Genomic DNA, 22,716 nt, shown 5'->3' on the forward strand with positions numbered 1-22,716 from the left:
GGCTTTTGGCAGATTCAGAGCGCTGAAAACCATGCAGGCACTAGAGGAGTATAGAAAGTGTAGGGGGGGGGGGGGGTACTTAAAAAAGAAATTACGAGAGTGAAGAGGGGGCATGAAAAAACACTGGTGGGCAAAATAAAGGAAAATCCTAAGGCTTTTTATGTATATTAAGGGCTAGAGGATAACCAGGAAAAGAGTATGGCCCATTAGGGACCAAAGTGGCAATGTGTGTGGGGAGCTGGAGGACGTAGGCGAGGTTTTAAATGATTACTTTCCATCTCTGTTCAATATGGAGAAGGGCGATGTAGGTGTAGAGATCAGGGAGGGGGATTGTGATATACTTGAACATATTAGCATTGAAATGGAGGAAGTATTAGCTGTTTTAGCGGACTTAAAAGTGGATAAATCCCCAGGCCCAGATGAGATGTATCCCAGGCTGTTATGTGAGGCAAGGGAGGAGATAGCAGCGGCTCTGACACAAATTTTCAAATCCCCTCTGGCCACAGAGAGGTACGTGAGAATTGGAGGACAGCAAATGTGGTACCGTTATTCAAGAAGGGTAGTAGGGATAAACCAGGTAATTATAGGCCGGTGAGTCTAACATCAGTGGGTCAGAAACTAATGGAAAATATTCTGAGGGACAGGATTAATCTCCACTTGGAGAGGCAGGGGTTAATCAGGGATAGTCAGCATGGCTTTGTCAGAGGAGATCGTGTCTAACTAACTTGATTGAATTTTCTGAGGTGGTAACGAGATGTGTAGATGAGGGTAAAGCAGTTGATGTAGTCTACGTGGACTTCAGTAAGGCTTTTGATAAGGTCCCGCATGGGATATTGATTAAGAAGGTAAAAGCTCATGGGATCCAGGCAATTTGGATCCAAAATTGGCTTAGTGTCAGGAGGCACAGGGTAATGGTTGAGGGTTGTTTTTGCGAGTAGAAGCCTGCGACCAGTGGTATACTGCAGGGATCAGTGCTGGGACCCTTACTTTTTGTGGTGTACATTAATGATTCAGACGTGAATATAGGAGGTATGATCAGTAAGTTCACAGATGACAAGAAAATTGGTGTCGTAAATAGTGAGGAGGAAAGCCTTAGATTACAGGACAATATAGATGGGCTGGTAAGATGGGCGGAGCAGTGGCAAATGGAATTTAATCCTGAGAAGTGGGAGGTGATGCATTTTGGGAGGACTAACAAGGCAATGGAATATGCAATGGATGGTAGGACCCAAGGAAGTACAGAGGGTCAGAAGGACCTTGGTGTACTTTTCCATAGATCACTGAAGGCAGCAGCACAGGTAGATAAGGTGGTTACGAAGGCATATGGGATGCTTGCCTTTATTAGCCGAGGCATAGAATGTAACAGGAGGGAGGTTATGATGGAGCTGTATAAAACGCTAGTTAGGCCACAGCTGGAGTAGTGTACAGTTCTGGGCACCACACTACAGGAAGGATGTGATTGCATTGGAGATTCACCAGGATGTTGCCTGGGCTGGAGCACTTCAGCTATGAAGAGGGACTGAAAAAGCTAGGGTTGTTTTCCTTAGAGCAGGGAAGGCTGAGGGGGGACATGACTGAGGTACACAAAAGTATGAGGGGCATTGATAGGTTAGATAGGAAGAAACTTTTTCCTTTAGCAGAAGAGTCAATAACCAGGGGGCATAGATTTAAGGTTAAGGTGCAGAAGGTTTAGAGGGGATCGGAGGAAAAAAAACTTCATCCAGAGGGCGGTTGGAATCTGGAACGTACTGCCTGAAGAGGCGGTAGAGGAAGGAACCCTCACAACATTTAAGAAGTATTTAGACGAGCACTTGAAATGCCAGAGCAGACAAGACTACGGGCCAAGTGCTGGAAATGGGATTAAAATAGTTAGCTGCTTGATGACTGGCACAGACACAATGGGCCGAATAAAGCTCTCCCCTCATAGCTACGTAATTGGTTTTGTTTAAGTTTAAGATTGTTTTCAAATAATGTGGAATTCAATTGCATCATCAATATTTGCCAGCGGATGCTTTACTGCAACATTATTATAACCCTGCCTTGTTGTACAATACTAGATTTAAAATAGCTTTATCCCTAGTTGGTTCCACAACATACTGCTCCAGGATAATAAAGACAAGCAATGCTGAAAATACTCAGCAGGTCTGGCAGCATCTGTGGAGGGAGAAGTAGAGTTCTGAAGAAGGGTCACTGACCTGAAACGTTAACTCTGCTTCTCTCTCCACAGCTGCTGCCAGACCTGCTGAGTATTTCCAGCATTTCTTGTTTTTATTTCAGATTTTCCAGCATCCGTAGTATTTTGCTTTTATTATACTGCTCCAGGAAACTGTCACAAAAGCCTTCTACTAACTCATCTTCAAGACCGCCTTTGCCAATTTGATTCGTCCAGTCTATAAGAAGATTCAAGTCCCCTACAACTATTACATTGCCTTTGTTACAAGCTCCAGTAATTTCTTGTTTAATGCTCTGACCAACAGTATAATTACTATTAGGGGGCCTATAAACTACTCCCATCAGTGTTTTCTGACATTTGCTATCCTAATCTCCACCCATTGATTCTACTTTGTTTTTGTGATCCAAGAACCTTTCTTAGTAATGTCCTTATGTCATCCTTTATTATCAAGGCTACCCCTCCTCTTTTCCATTCTGCCTGACTTTTCGAAATTGCGTACCCTGGCATATTTATTTCCCAACCCTGGTCATCTTGTAACCATGTCTCTGTAATGGCAATAAGATCTAAACCATTTATCTCTATTTGTGCCACTAGTTCATCTATCTTATAGCGGATGCTCCGCACATTCAGATAAAGTAATTTCAATTTCTTTTTTTACTACTATTCCCTGCATGGCCCTTACTCACTGATACGCTATTACTGTTAAACTCTGTCCCTCTCAGCTTGCCTTTATGCACATTGATATACTTTTCTATTGCCTCAACTTTTATCTTTGGATTTAAAAATCTCCTTTCACCAGAACCCTCCTTCCCCTCTGTTGGTTTAAAGCCATTTTTCCCTACTCTGATAATATTTGCTGGCACACACTTATGTTTGTACAGTCTGTCCCTTCCTGGTTAGCATTACCCATATCAGTAGCCTGCACTGTTGCTGTCCTTTCGCTTTAACTTTCCAAATCTCCGCTCACATGAACCCTCCCCCCTGTCCACTATTTAGTTTAAAGCCCTCTCTACAGCCTGAGTTATATGACTGGCCAAGACAATGGTTCCAGCATGGTTCAAGTGAAGACCATCCCAACGGTACAGCTCCTGATTTCCCCAGTACCCCATGAATCGAAACTCATCTCTTCCACACTTACGTTTGAGCCACGCATTCAACTCTCTGATCTTATTTACTTGATCCCAATTTGCTTGTGGTTCAAGAAGTAACCCAGAGATTACCTTTGTGGCTCTGATTTTTAATTTAGCCTGTAGCTGCTAATACTCCCTCAACAGATCCTCTTTTAGTCTTGTACCCACAGCAGAACAAGCAGCATCTGTGGAAAGCAAAGCAGTTAACACTTCAGGTTCATGAACTTCGCAAGAAACCCTGATGAAAGGTATTCTCATGAAAGGACTTTGGCCAAAAGCATTAACTGTGTTTTTCTCTCTGTAGATGCTGCCTGACTTATTGAGTACTTCGAGCATTTTCTGTTTTTAGTTTTAGACTTCCAGCATCTGCAGAATTTTGCTTTTGTTGTAGATGTGGAGATGTTTCCACTTGTTGGGAAACCAAAATTAGGAGCCATAAGTACCAAATAGTCACCAATAAATCCAATAGGAAATTCAGAAGAAACTTCTTTACCCAAAGAGCAGCAAGAATGTAGATCACGTTACCACAAGGAGTAGCTGAAGTGAATTGCATGGATGCATTTAAGGGGAAAGCAAGAGAAAGAACAGAAGGATATGCTGATAGGGTTAGATGAGAGAGGCAAGAGGCCCACAGGGAGCACAAACACAGTGTTACAACTAGATGAGAAAGGTGTCTAGGGGTCCGTTACAATAAGATCAGGTGAAGACAGTAACAGGGTTTAATGTTTAAACACTGTGTTTAAAGCTCCCCTTTGGTGACTCCTTGTTCACAGTTTTCCAAATATAAGGGAAAGAAATTAGCATAAACAGGCTTTCTTCGGTTTAAAGGAGAAAAGTGAAATTTATTAAACCTTAAACTTCAACTCTAATACGGTTAACGCCTACGGATATACGACGAGCCCACGCTAGCATGCACACACGATACACACATGCAAATAGGGACAGAAAAGAGGAGAGGAAAATACAAGGTGAAAGATTTGAGGCAGTCTCTGAAGGGGGTTTCTGTTTACTGTTCCTGTGGTTCCAGCTCACTGTACAGTCTCTGATTGTAGGCAGCTCTTACTTTTCGTTGGGGCCCAGTATACTTCTTAAACCTCGTTCAACATCAGAGACTTTTCTCTCTTTGAGGTTCTCATGTCCTCAATGGTTTCCGAAGCTGGTGTGAGCGATATGAGGGCAGACAGGAGAGAGATGTTCTCAAAGCAAGAACTTTCTGATTTCAAATTCCCTGTTGGAAGTTCAAATTCAAAAAACTCCGACAGTCAGTCATGTGACTAAAACTGGTCTTACCACTTCTTCTGTGTTTGTGGATTCTGCTCTCTTAGCAGTCAACCTGGATAGCTAGCTCCCCCACCATCAACATCTGGTAATCAAAAGTCCACAGTTGGTTGAATGTGTCAGGGATTGGTCCTTTGTCCCTTGATCCAACACTGTCTGTTTCTATGTAAATGTCTTTCCAGTCAGGGGCTTGCAATTTTACGTTTTAATGTTCATGTGGCGAAATAATGTGTGCCTCAGTCTTGGCAGGTGAGGGGGGTGGGGGGTGGGGGGGGGGTTTGCCTGACAACTGATATAGCCCAGTTGGACTGACTGGCTAGTCCTCAGTTGTAAATTCTATATAATTCTACACAGCAATAACTTCTAGGAAAATTCAGACAATTTCTTGAAATGTGTGGTTAGACAAATTTTAGCCAGTATTCTTGCTTATTCATACCTTTACTTGAAGTGTACAACAGGGCAGCTTGAAATGAGACAAGTTGCACATCTAACAGATTCTCCTCTATTGACATCTGTACCGCAAACCCTGCATCAGGATTTATATTCGGCAGTGACAGCAAGTCTGTAGAACGCACAAAGAAGTTTCCATGGAAAGTATGAATAGCAAGACCTGGTGAGTAAAAAACAAATGGATACTTCAGTTTCAGCACGGGAAATAGGGCGTCATGTAACATTGACTGAAGTTACAAAATTGTGTCAGGCCAAATTCAATAGCCCAGTCCAAAAAGAGAGGCAAAAGGGACTTGTTTTTTAGCTCCTGAATATCCCCAATGCAGTTTTAATTACAGTCGTTAGATGTCCTGCAGCTAAACGCAACAGTTCCAACAATATTGATGAATTGGACTGACCTTTTGTGCATCGTATCCTCATGACTGCTTCAAAGCCAATCTTTCTAGTCAAGTAGCGCTTCAGGTCCTTCTGAAACTTCTCCACCAGGACAGGATTGTGTTTGTGATGATAGGATGGATAAGAGTAAATACAACCAGCCGAGTACTTCGAAATACAAGCTGAAAAACATTAACAGCTTCCACTTGTCAAATTTAGATAGTCGGACAACAAAAAAATGCAGTCGATAAATCACTTTCCTTTTTTCAACAACTTGCATTTGTGTGATGCCTTTAATGCAGTAAAACATCCTTAGGCACTTCACTGAATTATCAGACCAAAAGTAAATGAAACAGAAAACGTTAGAAATACTCAGCAGGCCAGGCAGCATCTGTGCAGAGAAAAACAGAGTTAATGTTTCTGGTTGATGACCTTTCATCAAAAATGGAAAAAGTTAGAAATGTAATAGGTTTTAAACAATTGAAGGGGAGAGGCTGGGGAAAAAGAACCAAAGGGAACCTCTACGATAGGTGGATTACTTTGCAAATGCTGACCTCTCTATCCTCAGCCTGCTGCAGTGTTCTAATGAAGCTCAATGTAAGCTTGAGAAACAGCACCTCATCAGGCACATTATAGCCTTCCAGACTCTCAGTTCAACAATTTCAGATGGTAACCTCTGCCCCCATTTTGATTCTTTTAACTTTGCAGGTTTTGGTTTTTCTCTTGTTTTTGGACAGCAGCTGTACCTCATTGCGCCATTCACACCTCCTCCGGCCATCTTTTTCTTCACTTGTCCCATTACCGCTCCCTTTAGCCTTAAACCACCAGCTCTTTTGTCATTTAATCACTCCTGTCTTCCACCCAATCACAGACCTTCCCTTTTGCTCTTTTTCCCCACCCTCCCCCCTTCACTTGCTTGAAACGTACTACATTTCGAAGTTTTCCCAATTCTGATGAAAGGTCACCGACCTGAAACATGGACTGTTTCTCTCTCCACAGATGCTGCCAGACCAGCTGAGTACTTCCAGCATTTTCTGTTTTTATGTCAGATTTCCAGCAACCACACTATTTTGTTTTTGAAAAAAAATTGCACGTGACCAAAGACAATATTAGCATGGGTGACTAAGAGCTTGATCAATGAAGTGGGTTTTAAGGAGGAGACGGAGATAGAATCACAGAATGGTTACAGCACAGGAGGCGGCCATTTGGCTCATCGGTGCCCTCTGGTTCTCGATCTTTCCGTCAACGAGAACAGTTTCGCCCAAGCTACTTTATCCAGATCCCTCACGATTTTGAGCAGCTTTATCAAATCTCCTCTTGATCTTCTCTTCACCAAGGAGACCAGATCCAGCTTCTCCAACATATCCACGTAACTGAAGTCCCTCATCCCTGGAACCATTTTCTTGCATCTTCTCTGCACCCGCTCTAATGCCTTCACAACAGTCTGAAAGTGCGGTACCCAGAACTGGACACAATACTCCAGTTAAGGCCAAGCCAATGTTTTATACAGGTTTATTACAAGTTCCTTGCTTTTATACTCTATGCCACTACTTATAAAGCCCAGGATCCCATGTGCTGCATTAACCACTTTCTCAACCTGCTCTCCCACCTTCAATGACTTGTGCATAAATATCCCCCAAGTCCCTCTGCTCGTGCAACCCTTTTGAACTGCACCCTTTATTTTATATTACCTCTCCTCGTCCTGCCTACCAAAAATCAATCACCCACACTTCTCTACTAAATTTCATCTGCCACTTGTCTGTTCATTCTACCAGCCTGTCTATGTCCTCTTGAAGTTCATCACTATCCTCCTCACTGTTCACATCACTTCCACAAATTTTGAAATTGCACCCTGTACACCCAAGTCTAGGCCATTAATATATATCAGGAAAGGCAGGGGTCCAAACACTGACCCGTGGGGAACCCGACTGCATATTTTCCTTCCCAGTCTGAAAAACTACTGCTCACCACTACTATTTCCTGTCACTCAGCCAATTTTGTATTTATGCTGCTACTGTCCCTTTTATTCCATGGGCTCTAACTTTGCTGACAAGCCTGTTATGTGAAATATCTTCTGGAAGTCTACGTACACCACAACAACCCTCCGTTACCTCATCAAAAACTCAAGCAAGTTTGTTAAACATGACTTGTTCTGAATAAATCCATGTTGGCTTTCCTTAACTAATTCACATTTGTCAAAGTGACTTTTAATTTAGATCCGAATTATCGTTTCTAAAAGCTTCCCACCACCAAGGTTAAGCTGACTGGCCTCTATTTGCTGGGCTCAACCTTACAGCTTTCTTGAACAAGGGTAAAACATTTGCAATAAAAACAAGAAATGCTGGAAATACTCAGCAGGTCTGGCAGCATCTGCGGAGAGAGAAGCAGAGTTAACATTTCAGGTCAGTGACTCTTCTTCAGAACTCTGAACATAACATTTGCAATTCTCCACTCCTTTGGCACCACCCCTGTATTTAAGGAGGTTTGGATTTCCACACATACTTTGCTCTGTATCCGTGGATTTATCGCATCCTGTCCTGGTAACGTATCAACTTTAAGTACAGCCAGCCTATCTAATAGTTCTTTATCAATTTTTAGCCTGTCCAATGTCTCAACTATTTCACTTTGACTTCAGCAGCATCTTCTTCTTTGGTAAAGATAGAGGGGTTTATGGAGGGATCTCTACAAGGGGCTAGACAGCTGAAGGCACAGTCACCATTACTAGGACGAAGCAAGTGGGGGAATGCACAAGAGGCCAAGAGTTGGATGAACGCAGACTTCTTGGATTCAGAAGCTCAGCTAAGGATCAAATAGTACATTGAAGTTGCGAACAGTGGCCAGGAGGGGTTTTTAGAATTAAACAAAAATTACTACAATGCTAGCTTCATTACAAGTAGAGCAATTACTGTGTAACTCTTGTAATAGTGGCTAACTTCCTATTTTATAAATTCTAGTTTCACTTACTCAGAGAGGCCAAATCAGAATATTGACCGTTCAACATGAAGAGGTCCACTGCAATTTGCTGTCCTGAGCAGTCCAAGGCAAGCTTCTTGTAGAAATCAATGGCTGGAGAAAGATGCTGCACATCCTTAGAAAATATAAAAAAAAGATACATTTTATATTGTATTTTTAAAAAATGCATTTAATGTTTGCATGATCAACCAGATTAAGAAAAGCTCACAAATCAGAAAAAAAGATTTAAAGATTACTTTGAAAAATGAGACACTGATGCTTTTCACCTGTTGACTTTCAAGTGTGCTGCGTACAGTACTGGTCTCCTTACTTAAGGAAGGATGTAAATGCGTTGGAGACAGTACAGAGAAGGTTTACTAGATTAATACCTGGAATGGGTGCCTGTCTTACGAGGAAAGATTGGACAGACTAGGCTTGTATCCACTGGAATTTAGAACAGTAAGTGGTGACTTGATTAAAACATACAAGATCCTAAGGGGTCGTGACAGGGTGGATGTGGAAAAGATGTTTCTCCTTGTGGGAGAATCTCAAACTAGGGGTCACTGTTTAAAAATAAGGGGTCGCCCATTTAAGACAGAGATGAAGAGAAATCTTTTCTCAGAGCATCGTGAGTCTTTGGAATTCACTTTCTCAAAAGGCAGCGGAAGCAGAGTCTTTGAATATTTTTAAGGCAGAGGTAGATAGATTCTTGATAATGCAAGGGGGTGAAAGGTTATCGGGGGTAGGTGGAAATGTGGAGTGATCACTTCAGCGATGAACTTATTGAATAGTGGAGCAGGCTTGAGGGGTCGAGTAGCCTACTCCTACTCCTAATTCGTATGTTCGTATTCATACCATGTTTAAGAAAAAACAGCTCATTTATATTGGGAGACATTACAGTTTGGCTGTGAAGATCCCAAAGCACTCATATAGGTTAAAGCCTTGCTCGGGTATAAAATTAAAAACCAACCCGGGTCAGTGTCCTTCAATTTTTTTTAAATGCACAACCCGACCCGAACCGAACCCAACACATGTAGTCAGGTTTGGTCGGGTAGCCAGGCTTTGCTGCAGAGTGCGGAGTCCAGACTGCACGTTTCCTGCCTTGATGTCCTGAATGTTCATTTGAAAATTACTTCCCAGAGCAAGGCAGCACTGTCCACATCTAGCCTGACCCGACCAGAGCCCGAACTCTGGACCCGGAAGAAAGACCCAACCCGAACCAGATACTTGTCAGGTCTGGTCGGGTTCGGGTCAGGTAGCCACGTTTTAATACAGGTTTACAGAGTATAAATGGATAGGGAAACTAGACACAAACTTAACATTTTTACATTCATGCAGAAATAACCCATATATTTTTCATCTAAAATATATTCATAAAAACAAGGCTTCTTACAGGTAGGTGGTCAGGAACCAATCACATCAAGATAGGTTTGCTATTTGGACTATCGCTCTAGTTTAGTTAGGGAGGAGGAAAATTATTAACTATTGATCAAATTCAACTCGCTGAAAACATTTGTTTTCAAAAGAGACTTCCTTTGCATTTTTTGTCCAGAAAATTTTGGGACCTTTGTTACTTCATGCAGATGCAGGAGACAACTTCAGCACACCCCATTGGAAAATATAGCGGCATTTTAATATTTGAAACTAATAAACTATCTACCAGCAAAATATCATACGGATACTTTTCCTTCTTTAAGCCAACATATGTAGATAGCACTTCCATGGCTCTGGAACTAGCCAGTTTAGCCAAGATGCTAATGTAAAGGAGGATCAAACAGGTTAACGTTGCTTAAAACAAACCTAAGAAATGGAATCTCAAAGCAAATACATATTACATAAATTTCCCAAGAGACAAAAATGCATCAAAGCAACATCTGATTAATTAAGACACTTCAAAAGTATGTAATTTCTATATGAAATAACTTTAAAGGTGATCAATGGAAAGTAAACTGTAATAGTTATTTCCTATGAAAAACTACGCCTGCTGCTCAAACATAGAGAGGAAGAGCAGCATCCTACCTTTATGCTGGATCTCTGATTGGGATCCTCCCTGGACTTTAGAGCACCGACACCTAATGAAGGTAACTGTGTTTGGAAGACAGAGGCACGGCCACCAGTGGGAGACATCAACTTGAATGCAGCCTGTAGTGCAGGACCCAGGGCACTTTGAGTCTCCAATGTATTGCTGAACATTTGAGGTAAAGTTCTTAGCAAGTCTTGGATCAACTGAAATCATGAAGGAAAACATAAATCTCTGTTTTAGCTCCAAGAAAACATGCTCAACAAAATGAACTATCCTGGTTGTCTTTAATTTCCTGTATTGCAACAACTGATTCATTACTGAATAGCAACATTTGCTAAGTAGAAGCAACAGCTTCAACCACAAATTACTATATTTTCAGCTTATGAGACAATGAAGCCCAAAATGGAAATTTATAGTACACTGGGTCATGAGTCTGACTAGTGTTTTTATTTTGGTCTGATGAAACGTTAACTCTGCTTCTCTATCCACAGATGCTGCCAGACCCAAGTACTTCCAACATTTCTTGTTTTTTATTTCAGATTTCCAGCATCTGCAGTATTTTGCTTTTATTTTTATTTTGGTCAGTTGGGTGTCAAAATAATTAAGACAATCCAAATTAATCAACCAAGTAATGCACAAAGGTTGTGTTTGTTTGCCCAACAGAGTAAACACTTTCTCTCCACAAGGACAGTTCATTTACCCAAGGCCAGAAAGCTTAATGTAGGTTGGAAAGAGCTCAAATGCACTTAAGATTAGCCAACTAAAACTGTATAGCTGGTCAGCCCAGCCCATTGGTAAGCTTACTGCTGCTTGACCAGCAAAAACCACCTTATCCATTAGGGCACTGGTTTGCAAGATTACCTGGAGTCAAATGGGAAGAATGCCAGAGCTGGGTGAAAAACTAATTGGTCTGGTTGGCCAATCAACAGTGACCTACAGCAATACAGATCTGTCTAAGTTAGGTATTGGATTATAAAGTCTGCTATGAGGCCTGACCATTTCAATTTCGCACCACCAATGATGCCACCTCAATCACAAAGGGTCCTTGCTTACCATCCAACGCATCCTATCCTGTAAGGATTATACCCAGTCACCAGATTAAATATGGGAATGAGTTCTCACTAGTCAGACCAAAAATACCAAAAAGAGAACAGCTCTCCATAAAGCTTTGTCACTATCACTCACAGTATAGGCACCCATCATACTGCACTGAAATTCATGCCAGTAGTTGGATGCATGGAGCTCCAGCAGCTGCTGCTTGCAAGCTGATCAGGAGAAACAACAAACCCTGGATGTGAGACAGCATATGGTCTCAGTCAGTCTCCAAGCAATGCAAGTAGCACCTGCTACGCCAAGTCGAAGTTTTCCACATCAAAGAGAAGAAATCATCTTTGTCTGTGGTGAACAGCCAATTTGACATTATAAACAAGCCCAAAGTTACACATCAGGCTTATTTATCATTAATCTTAGCCACTGTTTCCTTTGGAGAAGGATTTTGGATATGCTGATAAGCCTAATGATTGATAATTCATGATAAATGAATGCCACGCGTGTTGCAGTTATCAGAGTCTTCATGATGACTACATTCTGTACTTTCAAAAAAAATCCATTTGGTTCTCTATAAATTTATCACGTTCCAATATTTACCTCTTTGCTTTCATTCAAGTTCACCAACAAGTTGTCCGGCGTTGGTATAAAGATATCTGCAAAAGACAGGCAATATTTCTCTTTTAAGCTGGGATCTTCAGTTTGAAGCAATTTTATAATTTCACTTTGTACGGATTTCCCCAATACCTAAACCAACACCTAAAACAGATTATCTGGTCATTCTCTCTTCGCTGTTTGACAGCGCTTGCTGCATGCAAATTGGCTGTCAAACTTGCTAAAGCACAGAAGGTGTGGCTAAAAGCTTGGTCAAAGAAGTGGGTTTTAAGTCGACACTTAAAGAAAGTGAGAGAGAGCCAGAGGTGGGGAAAAAGGGTGGTGCAGAAATTCAAGAGGCTGGAGTCAAAGAACTAGATTCAGAAGAGAAAACGTATTGCAGGACTGAGTTACAAGATAGGCTGTGTTAGGATTTAAACATGAGATTTTTAAATGTAGACATTGGAAAGTTGAAGGCCAGTAGAGGCCAGCAAGGGCACAACTGATTGGCTGGGGGGGGGGGGGGGGGGTGGGGTGGAGGTGGGAATTGTACAGTATAAAGACAGCAGAGTTTGAGATGAGGAGTTTGGAGAATGAAGGTGATAAAGCTGGCCAGAAAAGAATTAAAATTAGAATAATGAAGTCTGGAGGAGGCAAGAGAAGAAGGGTTAGAGGTAAAACTTTTTTTTAAAAATTCATTCATGGGATGTGGGCGTTGCTGGCCAGGCCAGCATTTACTGCCCACCCCTAATTGCCCTTGAGAAGCTGGTGAGCTGCCTTCTTGAACTGCTGCAATCCATGAGGTAGGTATAGTCACAGTGTTGTTAGGAAGGGAGTTCCAGGATTTTGACCCAGCAACAGTGAAGGAACAGCGATATAGTTCCAAGTCAGGATGATGTGTGGCTTGCAGGTGAAATTGCAAGTGATGGTGTTCCCATGTATTTGCTGCCCTTATCCTTCTAGTTGGTAGAGGTTGCGGGTTTGGAAGGTGCTGTCTAAGGAGCCTTGGTGCATTGCTGCAGTGCATCTTGTAGATGGTACACAGTGCTGCCACTGTGCGTCGGTGGTGGAGGGAGTGAATGTTTGTGGATGGGGTGCCAATCAAGCGGGCTGCTTTGTCCTGGATGGCATCGAACCTCTGGAGCATTGTTGCAGCTGCACCCATCCAGGCAAGTGGACAGTATTCCATCACACTCCTGACTTGTGCCTTGTAGATGGTGGACAGGCTTTGGGGAGTCAGGAGATGAGTTACTCGCCGCAGGATTCCTAGCGTCTGACCTGCTCTTGTGGTCACGGTATTTATATGGCTACTCCAGTTCAGTTTCTAGTCAATGGTAGTCCCTAGGATGTTGATAGTGGGGGAATTCAGTGATGGCAATGCCATTGAATGTCAAGGGTAGATGGTTAGATTCTTTCTTGTTGGAGATGGTCATTGCCTGGCACTTGTGTGGCAAAAATGTTACTTGCCACTTATCAGCCCAAGCCTGGATATTGTCGAGATCTTGCTGCATTTCTACACTGACTGCTTCAGTATTTGAGTAGTCGCGAATGGTGCTGAACATTGTGCAATCATCAGCGAACATCCCCACTTCTGACCTTGTGATTAAAGGAAGGTCATTGATGAAGCAGCTGAAGATGGTTGGGCCTAGGACACTACCCTGAGGGACTCCTGCAGTGATGTCCTGGAGCTCAGATGCTTGACCAACAACCAAAACCATCTTCCTTTGTGTTAGGTATGACTCCAACCAGCAGAGAGTTTTCCCCCTGATTCCCATTGACTCCAGTTTTGCTAGGGCTCCTCGATGCCATACACTGTCAAATGCTGCCTTGATGTCAAGGGCAGTCAATCTCACCTCATCTCGAGTTCAGCTCTTTTGTCCATATTTGAACCAAGGCCATAATGAGGTCAGGAGCTGCGTGGCCCTGGCGGAACCCAAACTGAGCATCACTGAGCAGGTTATTGCTAAGCAAGTGCTGCTTGATGGTTGGGTTGGACTTGTCCTGCTTTTTGTGTACAGGACATACCTGGGCAATTTTCCACATTTCAGGGTAGATGTCAGTGTTGTAGCTGTACTGGAACAGCTTGGCTAGGAGCACAGCAAGTTCTGGAGCACAGGACTTTTTTTTTTTAAATGAGGCATTGTTTAACCAGGAACCTGGTCAGTGAGCAGAGGGTGGGGAGTGGTTTGAGGCAATGGATGAATGGGACTTGGTGCAAATAAGATGCAGGCAGAGTTTTGAATGATCTTAAGTTTACAGAGGGTAAAATACAGGAGGCTGGATAGGATTGCATTGGAATAGTAAAGTCTGGAAGTAACAAAGATGTGGATCACTGTTTCATCAGCAAATGAACTGAAACAAGGCAAAGTCAGGCAATTGTTAGAGGTGGAAATAGACAGTCAGTCAGTAATGGCGCAGATATGCGGTCGGAATCTCATCTCAGCGTCAAATAGAACACCAAGGCTACGAAGAGTCTGGTTCAGCCTCAGACAGAGACCAGGGAGAGGAATGGAGTCAGGGGCTAGCAACCAGAGCCTGAAGACAATGGTTTCAGTCTTCCCAATTTTTAATTGGAGGAAATTTCTACTCATGCAGTACCAAATTTTGGACAAGCTGTTTGATAATTTAGAGACAGTGGAAATGTCGAGAGAGAGGAAGTAGAATTGGGTGTTGCCAAATTACATTTGAAACTGACACCGTATTTTTGGATGATGTCCCTAAGGGACAATATGCAAGTGGGAATTCGGAGGGGGCCAAATATAGACCCTGGGGGACTTCAGAGGTAATGGAGAGCGAGCAGGAAGAGAAGCCATTTCAGGTGATCCTTTGGCTACGATTAGATAAGAATGAAACTAGGCGAGTGCGGTCCCACCCAACTGGATGGTAAAGAGATGTTGGAAGAGGATAGAATGGTCAACTGCGCCAAAGGCTGCAGACGTCGAGAATGATGAGGACTGGTTATTTATCTTTCTCAGTCACATAGGATATCATTTGTGGCATCGATAATAGCTGTTTCGGTATGGTGGTAGATATGGAAACCTGATTGAAGGGATTCAAACATCGAGTTCTGGGAAAGATTAACATGGGATTTGGGAGGCAACACGATCAACGACTGGAGAGGCAAGGGAAATTGGAGATGGGGTGATAGTGTGCAAGGGTGATGGGGCCAAGGGCTTTTTTTTTTGAGGAGAGGAGTAATGACAGCAGATTTGCAGGAGGGACAATATCTAAAGAGAAAAAAAAGAGTTGACAATATTGGCTAACATGGAAACCAGGAAGGAAGCTGGATGGTCAGCAGTTTAGTGGGAATAGGATTGAGGGAGCGGGAGGTGGGTCTCATGGACAAGATGAGCGCAGAGAGCACTTGGGGGAAGTTCGCAGAGAAACTAGAGTTCAGGGCTTGGGCAGGGGGAGCTATCGAGGACATTTGGTCCAGCAGGCTCAGGGAAGGGAGGGAAGTGGCAAAGGCAGTTGATAGGTTAGTTTAAATCATGGAGGCAAAGTAGTCCATGAAGTCATCGCAATTATTGTTGGAGGTGAGAAACTAGGCAGCCTTTGTGATGGAGGACATAGGGTCAGAAACTCAGCTTGGGGACAAACAAGATGCAAAGGTTGGAAACTATCTGCTTTAGCTAGACATAATGGCCTGGGATGGGGAGAGGGGCAAGTGATGAGGGTGTAGAGTTTGTGATTAGGTATAAAAGCAATGGCTTCAGTTTACAAAAGTATAGCAGGAGAAAATGATGGCTCATCCAAAATTCAATATCAGGCAGCTTGATAACATACAAATTTCATTCCAATTACTCTTGCAAGCTTTGTGGGGCTTTGCAGTTTCTATGTATACCATTTACATTTCAGGTTTTGCAATTATCAAGGGATTCACTCATCATATATTTATTTACATTCATTCCACGGGCTATTACAAATCATATAAAATATTCATCTTGTTGTAACTAATACCTTTAGACACCATGCCATGAAAAATTACCTCTTTAAAACATACCTTCTATGTCTGAGACCACCATCATCTGAGGCTGAGATAGGCCTTCCTGAAGACTGTAGAAATGAATGGTGCTATCAAATGTAATAAACCCTATCCTTGTACGTGAATCACCGGGTAATCTGAAAATTTCAAAAGGAAGCTGAATCATTCTGGATCGGATCTTTCTGAAACTGCAATTTCCTGGTCAAGAAACCTGTCCATTTTTTAAAATCCATTTAAGCACTTCTGTTTTTATAAACCTGTCCTCACTGTTTGTGCTTCAAAAATTGCATCTAATTGCAAGACAAACGATAAAGTGGAATTTACATACAAAGTGATAATTATCAAAGAACTCTCTAATTTGGTTTGGAGGATATCTACTTTCACAGTTTCATAGACCCAATCTTATTTATAATACTTCTAAAGTTGGTAATGAAAGTAATCACTGAAAAGCTGGTATATCATTTGTTCAAAAGTATAACTCTACTCGAGGATGAACTATAACTTGTTTGACACACAGCTTTAATCAATCCTGTAAGTCAATGTTGCTTAACCACTATGGGTTACAGGTGATAGTCACTACAGAATGTTGAAAGTAAGGGGGGGTGGGGGGGGGGAATAAAAACACACACGTAGACTATTTCCTCCCAAAAGAACTATTGAGCACTACCACTTTGTAGTTCAATCTAAGCAGCCAGCAGTTTCGTTTATACATAATTTCATTTGCTGAAATTATCTCAAGCTCATGGATGAAATATGATAATGCAGAATTCTGCTCTGTGTTCGCATTTAGCAACAACAGAATATGGTACGTACAAGTAATTTGCTGTTGGCAATGGCAGATGGGGTGAAAGTTACAAATAAAACAAGCCCCACCGTGCACTGAATTAACTGATCAAATCAAGAGCAAGATGTCAAACACACTACTCAATTATGGGTAAATCACTGAAAAGAAAACACACAGCTTGAAACTCGAGTCAGTTTATGTCAACCTAACTTGTGATTTTTGTTGAACAAAGCCTGCTAGGAGATATATCAAGCACTAGATTGTTGATTCCAAGGCTCAAATACATAGAGCAATAACCCAACTATAGCCTTTACTTCAAGACACTCGACTGTGTGTCAGGTCGCTGACTGAAGTACAGATTGTAAAACTGCTTCAAACATCTTACACCCAAAACTTTAACAACCATCAATCTCAAATCCCAGGTATTTAAATTCAATTAGGTCAAAGAATTTCAGGGTAAATGGTCCTAATGTACCAAATGGCAGCAGCAATATACCCAAAAATGTCTGAAACTAAACATGAAGGAAGGATCCTGAAAAGAACCTAGCTAGCATTTATCACCTAAAGAAATGCTAGCTTTCATGGCACATGCTCTGCATTGCACTCTTTGGCTTCAGGACTTGCAATCATCAATGAACACAAAAGGTGCTTCTGCTACTATAATTAAAAATTTGGGTCCCATTAATTTAAAAGTGATTATCCATAATAAAAAGTTGCCTTCCTCCTCAAACATCCAATGCCAAATAATTTTGGAATATAATTTTGGGTTTCCTCCGGGTACTCCGGTTTCCTCCCACAGCCAAAAGACTTGCAGGTTGATAGGTAAATTGGCCATTATAAATTGCCCCTAGTATAAGTAGGTGGTAGGGGAATATAGGGACGGATGTGGTAGGAATATGGGATTAGTGTAGGATTAGTGTTAATGGTCGGCACAGACTCGGTGGGCCGAAGGGCCTGTTTCAGTGCTGTATCTCTAAAGTAAAAAAAATATATATATATATAAATATATGTATGAACATATATATTCTTGAGATCCACAGCTGCAAGCCAACTTTACAAGATGCTGCTTGTTTAATCTGCAGGAATGTTATTTTGTGAATATATTTGTTCACATTGGAGGCCCAGAGAGATCCTATCTACAGAAAACACAGATACTTAATAACAGGAAGAGTTGTTTCCCAGCCTATGTAAAAAGTCCCTTTTACCTAGCTGTTCCACTCAATCAAGTGGGAAGAACGGGCCAACTGGTATATGATCAATCCCTTCAAATACTTGACTGGATGCCCACAATACCTTTATCCTTTAGTGGAAATTAATTTCCTGCATTTTCCTTTCTCCTCAGTTTCAATAATTATTGAACAGTCATGAGCAGGAGTCATTACTGAGCATACATACTTATTTCATCATGTAACTATGATATGTTTACTAGTCACTTGAGTTACTTCAACACACGTTACAAGATCACTCAGGCATTATTAATAAATAAGCAAAAAATTCAGAAGGGATACCATTTACCGATTAGGCACACTGCAGCCTGCCGGACTGAACATTGAGTTCACTAATTTCAGAGCATGACGGGCCCCCCATTTTACTTTTATTTTTAGTTATTTTTTCTTTTTTACATTTTAAAAAATTTTTTTTAATGTTTATTTCATTTCAGTTTGCTTACTCACTGTTTCTTTTTCATGTTTGTACATGCTGCTGTTCAACCTTCAGTCCGTTAACACCCTATTTGCACTAATGCTTTGTCTTTCAACACACCATCAACATATTGTTTGCCTTTATTCCATGACCTTTTAGTCAGCTATGTGGCCTTGTCCAATCTACACCTTCTCCTTTGTTATCTCTTGCCCCACCCCCGCCTCACTTGCTTATAACCTTTGACATTTCTAATATTTGCCAGTTCTGAAGAAGGGTCACTCTGCTTCTCTTTCCACAGATACTGCCAGACCTGCTGAGTGGTTCCAGCATTTCTTGTTTTTATTTCAGATTTCCAGCATCCGCAGTATTTTGCTTTTACTGTACCAAAAAACAAACAAGGTAACAAAAGATTCCATTCAGTGGGGAATGCAGGAAGAGATTCAACTCCATCTCAAGGGATTGTTGGTTGGAAGAAGCCAAAGGGTGCACCAAAAAATATGGCAGTTAGGAATTTCAATGTGAAAGATTGCAAGCACTCATTTAAAGCAACAACCGGAATAAAATTAGCATGCATCAACCAAGAATATTAATGTTTTTCAGAACTTAGTATACGTGGATCGTTCAGATAAAGTAGCAAATGCCATGTTCACACTTACTAAAAAAAAAATGATGTGTAGCAACTAATTGAGGTAGACAAATAATCAGGCGTGCAGAATCTTGAAAATGCTAACTGGCCAACGTTGCATAATGTAGGATGCAAGGTTGCACAGGAGTTTTTTTCAGTTTACCTGTGGGGACAGGAAGAAACTTTGCCAAGAGTTTACTGGGTTAGATAGCATCCACGACTGAGTAGATTGCATACGGTCTATGCAAGGAACAAGTCTGACAGACTGAATGATCATTACTCAATTCATATGCCGTTAACACTGCCAGGTAAATATTTGACATCAATTTTTACTCCCCCTCAAAAATAGCAGTAGTCTAATTCTTCCTACTTAGACATACACATGTTATAATGCTGAAAGCTATAAAGTTCAAACCAGTCAGTACCAGACTTTATAATAAAGCTATCATTGGGAATTACAACAATGCTTGATTAAATAAAAGGCAATGACAAAGTTGGATAGCCCCAAGGCAAATATCAAGAAGGCTTTTTCCCCCTATATCAAAAAAGTCTCCTTAAATAAACATGTTTTGAGGGAGAACTCAATGCCTCAGCCAGAGAAAGGTTAGAAAAACATTTCTCCAGCTTCCCTAGTAGTGCTGCCCATTAACAGGCATATATACAGAGCATCACACAAAAAGCTCCCTTTTACACCAGTGCACACACATCAAATTTGTTAAAACATGCCACAATACGAGTTGCCACCTTCAGAAGGCAAAATTGAGAAAATTAGAACAAAGAACCTGTGAGCTCCTTTGTTGGCTCACTGAACAAAACATATGTAATGCAGTAGTGAACCCGACACAAAGTCCCATGTTCGAACTCTGGCCTGTGTTAAGTTAACAATTCTCAGGCACACTGGCTTAAGTTACAAGTTGCAAAGAAAAATGGATGAAAGCGTCTGGTTTAAAAAAAAAAAAGAGCGTGATGTGTGTAATGTTCCCTTAATTGACGAACTACAAACTGGAAAATATTTGAGAAATTTTAAAAATGAAGCTTGTTTCTGCAATCTTTATTTTTAGAAGGGGCAATAAAAGAATTAAATAATCTTCGACAGTCAAAAGGAGCATTTTTCAACTGATTTGAAATTGGCCCAGCCTTAGCATGAAATCCTAACGTTTCATGAAATGAAACTAAGCTTGTTGGAGTCTTCAGCAAAAGTTTGACACACTGAAGTAGGACTACCTACTTGATATACTAAATAGCACAACTGAAGTATCTTATTCTACCCATTACAAGCTCCCAGTTTTTGTGCCATGGAAGTCTAGGAGTACAGAAAAATATAACAGATTCCGTTTCCTGTGCTTCTCTTGTCCTAATCAGATCAATGTGTATTTGTAAATGAACCACATGACTAGATAATTCAGCAAACACGACTGAGTATCAAGGATTCACAGCAGTCAAGTGAATAAATATAAAAGCTTTCCATTAAAAACCCTTGATGTTGTAAGGAAAAAAAAAAACTTACGTGTCCAGATTATCCAACAACGACTGGCAGACAATATTTATGTATCCAGACTCTACTGCATTATGGGACACATCCAAGATGTAAAGATAAACTGCAGGTTGTGGTGGTCGCAGCTGGAAAAGGCAAACATTGACATTAACATTCTGGGGGTTACCATTGACCAGAAATTCAACTGGACCAGCCACATAAGTACTATGGCTACAAGAGCAGGTCACAGGCTGGGAATTCTGCAGCAAACAACTCACCTCTCGATTCCCCAATGTCTGTCCACCACCTACAAGGCACCAGTCAGACATGTGGTGAATACTCTCCACGCCTGGATAGTGCAGCTCCAACACCACTCAAGAAGCTCAAGACCATCCAAAATAAAGTAGCTCGCTTGATTGGCACCCCATCCACCATCTTAAACATTCACACCGCCACTGGCACACAGCGGTAGCAGTGTACCATCTACATGATGCACTGCAGCAACTCACCAAGTCTCCGTCGACATCAACTTCCAAACCTGTGACCTCTACCACCTAGAAGAACAAGGGCAGCAGATGCATGGGAACACAACCACCTGCAAGTTTCCCTCCAAGCTGTATATCATCCTGACTTGGAATTATATTACGGTTCCTTCACTGTTGCTGGGTGAAAAACCTGGAACTTGCTCCCTAACAGCACTGTGGTTGTACTTACACCACATGAACTGCAGCGGTTCAAGAAAGAGGCCCACCACCAACTTCAAGGGCAATTAGGGGTGGGCAACAAATGCTGGCCTTGCCAGTGATGCTCACATCCCATGAAAGAATAAAGAAAATCTGAAGTATGCCTGATATCTGTAATGGAGGCTTATAAAACAATCATGCAGTAAAACAAATCGAAGCACTTGTAAATGCAAATTAAAGATCTTTTATGTTTAACTCAGTGATAGAAGATGCAAATGGAATCTAGAACTGCTGTAGATTTGTTTCTAGAAATATCCCCAGCTGATTAGGCTGTTTAAAAACAAGTCAAATTTTCAACCTAACTTATTAATACAATATTGGCTTTGAGATATCAAAAGCTTAATTTAGTTTCATTTGGTATTTATTATACCTTTCCTCCCCATTAATGACAGATGTTTTTACCATTTCTTAAAACAACTTTTCAGCATTGGCAGATAGCTGCAGTGCTGCAAAACTGGGATTTCTAGTTTAGAAACAGGTGCTCAACCACTAAAGGAGTCAGTAGTTCTAGCATCAACTGTCATGAGTAGTAGAGAAACAGCTGCTTGCTCAAGCATGCTTCTTAACCTCATGCCCTAATACTATAGATATGGGGAACACACCTTAATCAAAAAGATGGATTAACGCAACAGAATATGCAACTTTGCACACATTTAATACATGTTTAAAAGTATTATGTTGACAATAAATACATTTTAACTACATCTGCAACTTACAGCAGTCCCACAACAGTTTCTCCACATGTTGCCACTTTTAGCTATCAGGTAAAATGTGTGAATTACCAGTGCCATATTTCACCCGGTGCCACTTCTAGCACAGCCAGATAGATGGGTGCAGAAGGACAGAACTCCAGCACTTTATGCATGCTCCGGTTTAAAATTATAACGTTCTGATGAGTGCAGCAGAGTAAACGGCTGTATGACAAACTGGTTATCAGCTAAAGGATCACTGAAGGCAGCAGCACATGTAGATAAGGTGGTTAGGAAGGCATATGGGATACTTGGCTTTATTGGCCGATAAAGAATATAAGGGCAGGGAGGTTATGATGGAGCTGTATAAAACACTAGTTAGGCCACAGCTGAAGTACTGTGTACAGTTCTGGTCGCCACATTATAGGAACGATGTGATTGTACTGGAGAAGGTGCAGAGGAGATTCACCGGAATGTTGCCTGGGCTGCAGCATTTCAGCTTTGAAGAGAGATTGAATGGTCTAAAGTTGTTTTTCCTTAGAGCAGAGAAGGCTGAGGGGAGACCTGATAGAGGTATACAAAATTATGAGGGGCATAGATAGGATAGATCGGAAGAAACTTGTTCTCTTAGCGGAGGTGTCAATAACCAGGGGGCATAGATTTAAGGAAAGGGGCAGGAGGTTTAGAGGGGTTTTGAGGAAAACAAATTTCACCCAGAGGGTGGTTGGAATCTGGAACACACTGTCTGGAGGA

General features: G+C 41.5%; 1 protein-coding gene across 2 annotated transcripts in view; it reads right to left on the bottom strand.

Moving 5' to 3' along the window:
- Positions 1 to 22,716, bottom strand: part of sec24a (SEC24 homolog A, COPII coat complex component) — a 90,114-nt gene that overhangs the window by 34,857 nt on the left and 32,541 nt on the right. For both annotated transcript variants that reach the window (XM_068043706.1, XM_068043705.1), the window contains 7 exons: positions 20,565 to 20,677; positions 16,026 to 16,144; positions 12,029 to 12,084; positions 10,378 to 10,584; positions 8,371 to 8,494; positions 5,430 to 5,588; positions 5,018 to 5,191 (listed from right to left, as the gene is read on the bottom strand). In XM_068043706.1, coding sequence (XP_067899807.1) covers positions 5,018 to 5,191; positions 5,430 to 5,588; positions 8,371 to 8,494; positions 10,378 to 10,584; positions 12,029 to 12,084; positions 16,026 to 16,144; positions 20,565 to 20,677 — 952 coding nt within the window. The remainder of the gene's footprint in view (positions 1 to 5,017; positions 5,192 to 5,429; positions 5,589 to 8,370; positions 8,495 to 10,377; positions 10,585 to 12,028; positions 12,085 to 16,025; positions 16,145 to 20,564; positions 20,678 to 22,716) is intronic.

Source organism: Heterodontus francisci, chromosome 12 (assembly GCF_036365525.1).
Source record: "Heterodontus francisci isolate sHetFra1 chromosome 12, sHetFra1.hap1, whole genome shotgun sequence".
NCBI classification, from domain to species: domain Eukaryota; kingdom Metazoa; phylum Chordata; class Chondrichthyes; order Heterodontiformes; family Heterodontidae; genus Heterodontus; species Heterodontus francisci.